Source organism: Gracilinanus agilis, chromosome 2 (assembly GCF_016433145.1).
Source record: "Gracilinanus agilis isolate LMUSP501 chromosome 2, AgileGrace, whole genome shotgun sequence".
Classification (NCBI taxonomy): Eukaryota; Metazoa; Chordata; class Mammalia; order Didelphimorphia; family Didelphidae; genus Gracilinanus; species Gracilinanus agilis.
Window position 1 is genome coordinate 671,510,797 of NC_058131.1, and position 7,267 is coordinate 671,518,063.

Below are 7,267 nucleotides of genomic sequence, written 5' to 3' on the forward strand. Positions count from 1 at the left end.
AGGAAGGAAGGAAGGAAGGAAGGAAGGAAGGAAGGAAGGAAGGAAGGAAAGAAAGAAATAGAGAGAGAAAGAAAGAAAGAAAGGAAAGAAAGAAAGAGAAAGAAGGAAGGAAGGAGGAAAAAAGGAAAGAAGGAAGGAAGAGAGAGACAGAAAAAAGCAAAGGAGTTCCATGGGCTTTTTTTCTTGTCTTCCCACAGTCTTAGTTCTATACAGTAGGCTCTGTCCTGACTCTGAACATTATTCTGCTAATATGAGAGCTTTTCAGAATGAGATGAATGCTTACTTCCCCATCACCCATAGGTGCGTTGGCCTATTTTGTATGCCATGTCTGAATCTTAGTGTCACAGATTCTATCTGTCTTTTGGTTCTTTCTGTCCTTTGGTGAAAACCAGGTTTCCTTGACCTGGAGCAAGTCTATTTGGAGAATTTTGTTGTCAGAACTAGACCTGTCTGCTATAAAGTCCAGCCTAGCTCAGCATGACTTTCTCTAAAGGACAAAAGGAGGAATGACAAGCAATCTCCATGTGGTTCAGACTCTCCTTTTGAAAAGGTTTGTGGGAAGATCGGTCCTGGGTCCTCGACCTGCCGGATAAGAGATCAAACACTGCTTCTCCCTCTCATAGGTACACCCACACACCTCTGCATCCCCGACCACAATATGCCCTAGAAAAGGGGAAAAGCAAGTCTCTACCATTGAGATCAAGGAAGCATCTTTCTCATTCAGCTGGAATAGAGCCTGCCTTAGTTCAATAAAGGCCCCCTGGAGCTCAGATTCCATTTCTGATTTCTGCAAGGATCCTAGGACAAAAATAAGAGACACAAGAAAAGAATAATTAGAAGACAATAAGAGCCCCTGGCTCTATTTTGTTATAGCACAGTGTTTCTAAACTAGAAACTATGACTACCTGCTCCTCCTATCTTTTGACTCAACCATCCCACCACTGAGCACATACCCCTAAGAAAGTTAATGACACTAAGAAGGCTATATAATATAAAATTATAACAAGCATCTATATAGTGCTTTAAGGTTTGCAAAATGCTTTACAAATATTATATTAGTTTGTCCTCATAGTGTCCCTGAGAGGGAAATGCTCTCATTATCCTTATTTTACAGAAGAGAAAACTGAGGCAGAGAGCTATTAAGTGACTTGCTCAAGGTCACACAGTTAGTAAATGTCTAAATCCACATTTGAACTCAGGTCTTCCTGACTCCAGTCCCAGCACTCTATCCACTGTGTCACCTATCTGCCAATTAACTGATATAATAATATATATGTAACAATGTAACAATTTGTATAATGAATCTATGTAAGAAATGTACGCATATGTATATAAAATTATGTGTATGTACATATATACATATATATACATACAAATTATGAGTATATATAGGAGCCCTACACACAAGAAGTGCTAAATAAATTGAATCCAAAATATACCAAAACAGTCGCAGTAGCAACTCTTTGTATTAACAAAAAATTGAAAACAAAGTAGTGCCCATCAATTCAATTTAATTCAAATATTTATTAAAAAGCTACTGAAACAGAGCTATAAAGATGAAAACATTTTTTAATAGAGAGGTTCACCATATAGCTAGCTAGCTAGATTAGTTGTATTGCAAAGTAAAGTAATACGAAGTCATTTCAGGAGATAGAGATCATTTATGAATGGGGGAGTGAGGTATCTGGAAAAGTCTCACATCCCGAATGGAGCTAGGGATGCTCATAAACAGAGAGGAGAGGAGAAAGAACATTCCGGACATGGTGGACTGGGCATGCTATGGACTGGGGAATGCCTAAACAAATTATGGCATGTAATGTACTGTGATGAAGACAACAGGACTCAAACGTCAATGCTGGTTCAAGATGTCTGATGTTGAACCTGGTGCCCTCCTGACTATTGGTCAGTCAGTCAATCAGTCTAGATTTATTAGGTGCCTGCCTTCTGTGTGCCCAGCGCTGTGCTAATTGCTGCATGTAGAATATGGCATGATCCATCAATCTTTTTATCAGAAGGTTTTACATAATTGTTTTTGCAGTTGCTGCCAGAGAGGAAGATATTAGAGAGAGGAAGGTTTTGGGAAAGGAACTGCACCTTAATAAAATGCCTTGATTAAACATTAAAAAAAAAGCCAAAGCACCCAAATAAAGAAAATATCCCTTCCAGGTCACCAGGTGGACAAAGTACTGTGAGCCTGGAAAGAGGAAAGATTGGACAGAATGGAATTTCCTTGAGGTTTCTAGTTGTGTCCTTTCTAAAATTGTCACATTATGACGTGGTCTTCTCAGGAATGCTGTAGGGTGGGAAAAAAATACTGAACTTGAATCAAAGGTTCAAATCCTGACTGACCCCAACTACCTGTGTAACCTTAAGTAAGTCAATTAACTTCCCAGACCCTCCATTTACTCATTTTGAAAATGAAAGGGTTGGACTAAATGGCCTCAGAGTTCCCTTCCAGCCTTAGATCTAATGATTCAGTGAAAGACTATTGAACCTTTAGAGTTTTCCAGAAGAGGCTGGGTTCCCCCTCCAAGCAAAGGCTGGACGCCTCCTTGGTGGGGTTGTCATTGAAGGATTCCTAACTTCAGGGTGAATTGGATAGTCTCCAAGGTTCTGTCTGTGAGTCTGTGCATGCCTGATAGGAATCTTTTGCCAACATCAGGGTTTAAGGTTCCCCTTAACCCTAGTGCAGCAACCCTAACCTGAGGAATGGGGGTTTCCCAGAGCGAGATCCAAGGCAAACCATGCTTCATGCTGATCTGAACAGCCAATCAGGACTGAATGTTCTATCTTCTGTGTGCCCTGTCCAAACTTGGCCAGGATCCTTTCCAACTCTAAGAAAATAGGGGGGAAAAAAAGAGGAGAGAAGAACAAGAAGAATAATTAAACCTTCACAACTGCAGAAAGCTAGCAGGAGTTCCATTTCTCAGATCAGTAGAATTGCTATTAGGATGACTGGTTTTGAGTCCTGCCTCTTGTCACCGACTGTGTCTTTGGACAAGTCATTTCCTCTCTCACCTTCCATTTTCTCACTCCTATAATATAAGGGAGGGAAAGTTGGGGTGCAGTGATTAAAAGACCCTAAAGAGAAGTAGGTGAAGAGAAGTAGGTGGGGAATAAGAAGGGAGGTGGTCTCATCTCTAAAATGGGTGCAGTAGTACTTGATGACCTGTAGGGTTCCTTCCCACTAATATTCCATGATTCCATGAAAATATTTTTGAGTACACTGTGGAATCATGTCATAACACCATGATTTAAGAGTCTCTAAACCTACTCTACTTTCAACACATTCATATAAACATCACAACATTTTTCTTCCTTCAAAAAATGTAAATTAACACCAACATATCTAGGAGGGGAAAGAGAAATGGTAGAGAAGTGATTTGGGAATTGCTAGTCAAGGGATCTCATCATTGTTTAGGGACATAAAACACAATCATTTATAATTCATCAAGCATTTATTAATTAAGTGCCTGCCATGTGCCCTTGAGGAGTTTCTATTCTATCGGGGAAAACAACATCCCATGATCCTTAGAGGATGGAATGAAACCTCACAAGCCCACAACTTAAGAGTTCCACTTCTCCGAAATCCGCAAAGGCTCAACACCAGCTGGCACGCCAATTCATGGCAGAGTGTTTAGACTTGTGGCTAATTTGTACCATTTTATAAGCTTACCTGAAGCCCTAAATGGAAGGACCCGGTATCTGTTGCCAGACTTCTGGAGCAAAGGAGCCAAGCTATGAAAAAGGTAAAACCTTCCTGAGCTCTGGGCTTTTCGACATGCCTCATCATCTTCCTTAAGTTCAAAAAGGTACCTGTCGGTTGGGACAGAGATGAGTCATTGCGAGACCTCACCCAGCTGCTTGCACAGTCCTAGTCAAGAATATTATGGGCATCAAATAGTGACTATCTCTGAAGGGCATGTCTAAAGGCACAGCCGTGGGGCAGTTTCAGTGCACCTGAGTGGGCCAAGACTTTAGAGCTAGAGGAGAGAAAGAAACCAGGCTGGCTTGGGACAGCAGCCAGAAGGCAGATTTCAAAGCAGAGAGGTGAGGGTCAGTTCAGTCCTACTCACTCCGGAGACATGCCAACCAGAAGCAAATACTGTGCGCTCAGTAGCGGCTGACCTCGGGCAGATGAGAAATAAATCTTCATCTACTCAGAGAAAACAAAGCTGAAGAGGAACTTTGGACAAATTTAGAAGAGAACACAGAGCCAACGTCCTCCGTAGTAGGGTTCATTTTTTTTTTATTTCGACTTTGTTTAGTGCTAAAAATATTTAGTGAGTGTTGGCCTTGAGTCTAGAAGACCTGAATTCAAATTTAGATTCAGACATTTATTGTCTGTGTGACCCTCGTCAAGCCACTTAAACTCTGTTTGCTTCAGTTTTCTCATCTGTAAAATAGGGATAATAGGACCTACCTCTCAGGGTTGTTAGGGAGGCGCAAATGAGATGTTTGCAAAGTGCTTAGCACTAGTAGACTCTATATAAATGTTAGCTATTATCATTTAACTTCTCTCTGCCTCAGGCTCCTCATCTGTAAAATGGGGCTAATAATAGCACCTACCTCTCAGGGCTGTTGTGAGGCTCAAATGAGATAATATTTGTGAAGGGCTTAACATCTAGCAGGCTCTATATAAATGTTAGCTATTATTATTATTATTTAACTTCATTCTGCCTCAGTTTCCTCATCTATAAAATGGAGATAATATTATAGGACTGTGGTGAGGCTCAAATGAGATAATATTTGTTAAGTGTTTAGCACCTAGTAGGCTCTATATAAATTTTAACTATTATCATTTAACTTCTCTCTGCCTTAGTTTCCTCATCTGTAAAATGGGACTAATAATAGCACCTACCTCTCAGGGCTGTTGTGAGGACCAAATGAGATAATAATTGTAAAGCATGCCTGACACATAGTAAGCACTAGAAAAATATTAGTTATTAGTGTCTTCAAAACAGTGAAGATACCAATGTAGATTGAGACTTCTAATCTTAAGAAGTTGCCTAGTAATATGGCAAATAAGTGTCCCAGGCAGGACTTGAATGCAGGTCTTCCTGGAATGGAGGCCAGTTCTTGATCCAAATTTATGATACATATTAAAAAAAATCAATAGCACATTAAAATAAGAGAACAATTTGGGCCTCACTTATGAGATTATTAATTCCTTGCCTTTTATTTCAGGGAAAATGGGAGGAAAAAGTACCCATATTAGGCCCACCAAAAAGGCAAATATTTTTTATTAGCCCATATAAAAACGTCTCTACAGTATCTCTGCCAAGAAATCCCAAACAGGGTCACAAAGAGCAGGACACAATGGAAAAACGACTAAAAATCAAGCAGTTAGCATCCTGAAACAGATTCCACCAAAAAAGGAAGTGTTAGTTCAGGGTGCAGAAAGGGACATATTTTGTGTTGGTTTTTCTTTTTTCTTAATTGTGGGGCATATGGAGGTAGGAGGGAGAGAAAATAGCCTTTTATCACTTGAAATAAATAAAATTAAATTTAGAAAAAAGAAAAGATAAAAAAAGAGAATCCCACAGCAAGTTGGCTTGAATCTTTCCTCTTCTCTTTTAAAACTATCACTTCAAAAACAAACAGGACTTCGACAATCCTGCCTTTCTCCTTTGCTGGGGTTGTCATTCCAGTCTATGCTAAGTCCTACTCAGACTCAGAGTTCAAACTCAAACACAGAACTCATTGTCCTCAGGGAACGTTCTCTGCCCAAAATTCCAGTCCAATGGAGAATCAGTCCACAGGTATGCCAGCACTGAAGCAGCCGGGCCACTTATAGACCGCAAGGAGGTGAGCCTGGCTTGACACTGAGTGTCAACTAAAGAGTCTGTCTGGGACCCTCAAGAGAAGAGGGGTGGCCACAAAGAGCTCTGCCAAGGGGACAAAAGGTTCCAAACACTCCCTGGGACCAGGTGCTGCCCTCAGAGCCAAGGGCCTGGTGGTATGTAAAAGGAGGAAGATTCGTCCCATTTTGGGGCTTCCCAGATATAAATAGAGACTAGGAGGCTGATAGCTTGAGAGGAAGGTGAAGGTGGTGTAATTTGTGCTTTGCCCTGGTGACCCATAAAATAACACAAAATAACAAGGTCGAAACCTCCTGAGAAGGGGAAGTCTATGGACTGGTTCTGGAGATTCCCTGGGTTAAAATGATTATCTGGGACAAGATGGATGCCACTTTGAATGACAGGACCAGCAATTGAGAACCTTGGAATGTCCCCAGGTGCCGTGAGCCAAGGGCAAAAAGCAGTTGGCCCCAGCCCTATAAATGCTCCAAGTGACAAGACAAACCAGCTCAGATTGGAGCAGGGACTTGGGAAGGTGGGAGGTGAAGGGTGAAGGGTAGGCCTGAAACCTGTAACCTGTTATCTTACTGAGAGAGCTAGAGGGCAATCGCCATCATTGTTAATAGAGCTGAGAGAGAGTTTACTAATATCATCAATCAAGTTCATCAAATAGCCTTCCATAATCTCTAGCTTGGCTGTGGCCAAGTCAGGTCAGAGTTAGTGAGAGGTTGAAGAACCTCCAGTTCCTACTGAACCTAGCAATCTCCAGACCTTGATCATTAGCCTAGTTAATTAGCAATAGGGTTCCTAAATCCTCAATCCCATTCCCTTATTTCCTGACCCCATTAATAGATTTAAATACAGTGTTTACTATCAAGTACCTTTCCTGAGTGGTGATTATACCAAAGCCCTTGGGAAGGGGAGATCAATACGCAGTCAGATTATACTGTTATCCAATAGCTAATCAATAGCCCTTACCAACAAATATTCCAACCTCAGATTGGGACCTAAAGAGGTTAACCATCCATACAACCTCTCAGGGGTTCCCTGCCTGGGCAAACTGTTAGAAGGGGATAATTGACAAGCTTATCCAACCAAGCTTGTCAGGGAGGAGAGGCATAGATTATACCAACAACAATTGCATAGAGGTCTGTGAGAGGAGAGTGTGCTTTCTCACTCACCAACTACAACCAGCTTAGGCCTGGGCATATCATCCCTCCTCCATCTATACTATCATTTCTCTGAGATCCTCCTATATCATATACCAATATAACACCAGGCATCCCTTTACAAGCAGCACTTTTCAGGGGCAGCCAGGGAGCTCAATGGATTGAGAGCCAGGACTAGTGATGGGTGGTCCTGGTTCAAATCTGGTCTCAGACCCTTCCTACCTGAGTGATTCTAGGCAAGTCAGTCTTTTTTCTTTTCTTTTCTTTTCTTTTCTTTTCTTTTCTTTTCTTTTCTTT

General features: G+C 41.3%; 1 protein-coding gene across 2 annotated transcripts in view; it reads right to left on the reverse strand.

Moving 5' to 3' along the window:
• The window catches only part of NUDT13 (nudix hydrolase 13), a 19,423-nt gene that overhangs the window by 7,707 nt on the left and 4,449 nt on the right, over positions 1 to 7,267 (reverse strand). For both annotated transcript variants that reach the window (XM_044662817.1, XM_044662816.1), the window contains exons 2-4: positions 3,677 to 3,816; positions 2,703 to 2,834; positions 692 to 798 (exon numbers count right to left, since the gene is read on the reverse strand). In XM_044662817.1, coding sequence (XP_044518752.1) covers positions 692 to 798; positions 2,703 to 2,834; positions 3,677 to 3,816 — 379 coding nt within the window. The remainder of the gene's footprint in view (positions 1 to 691; positions 799 to 2,702; positions 2,835 to 3,676; positions 3,817 to 7,267) is intronic.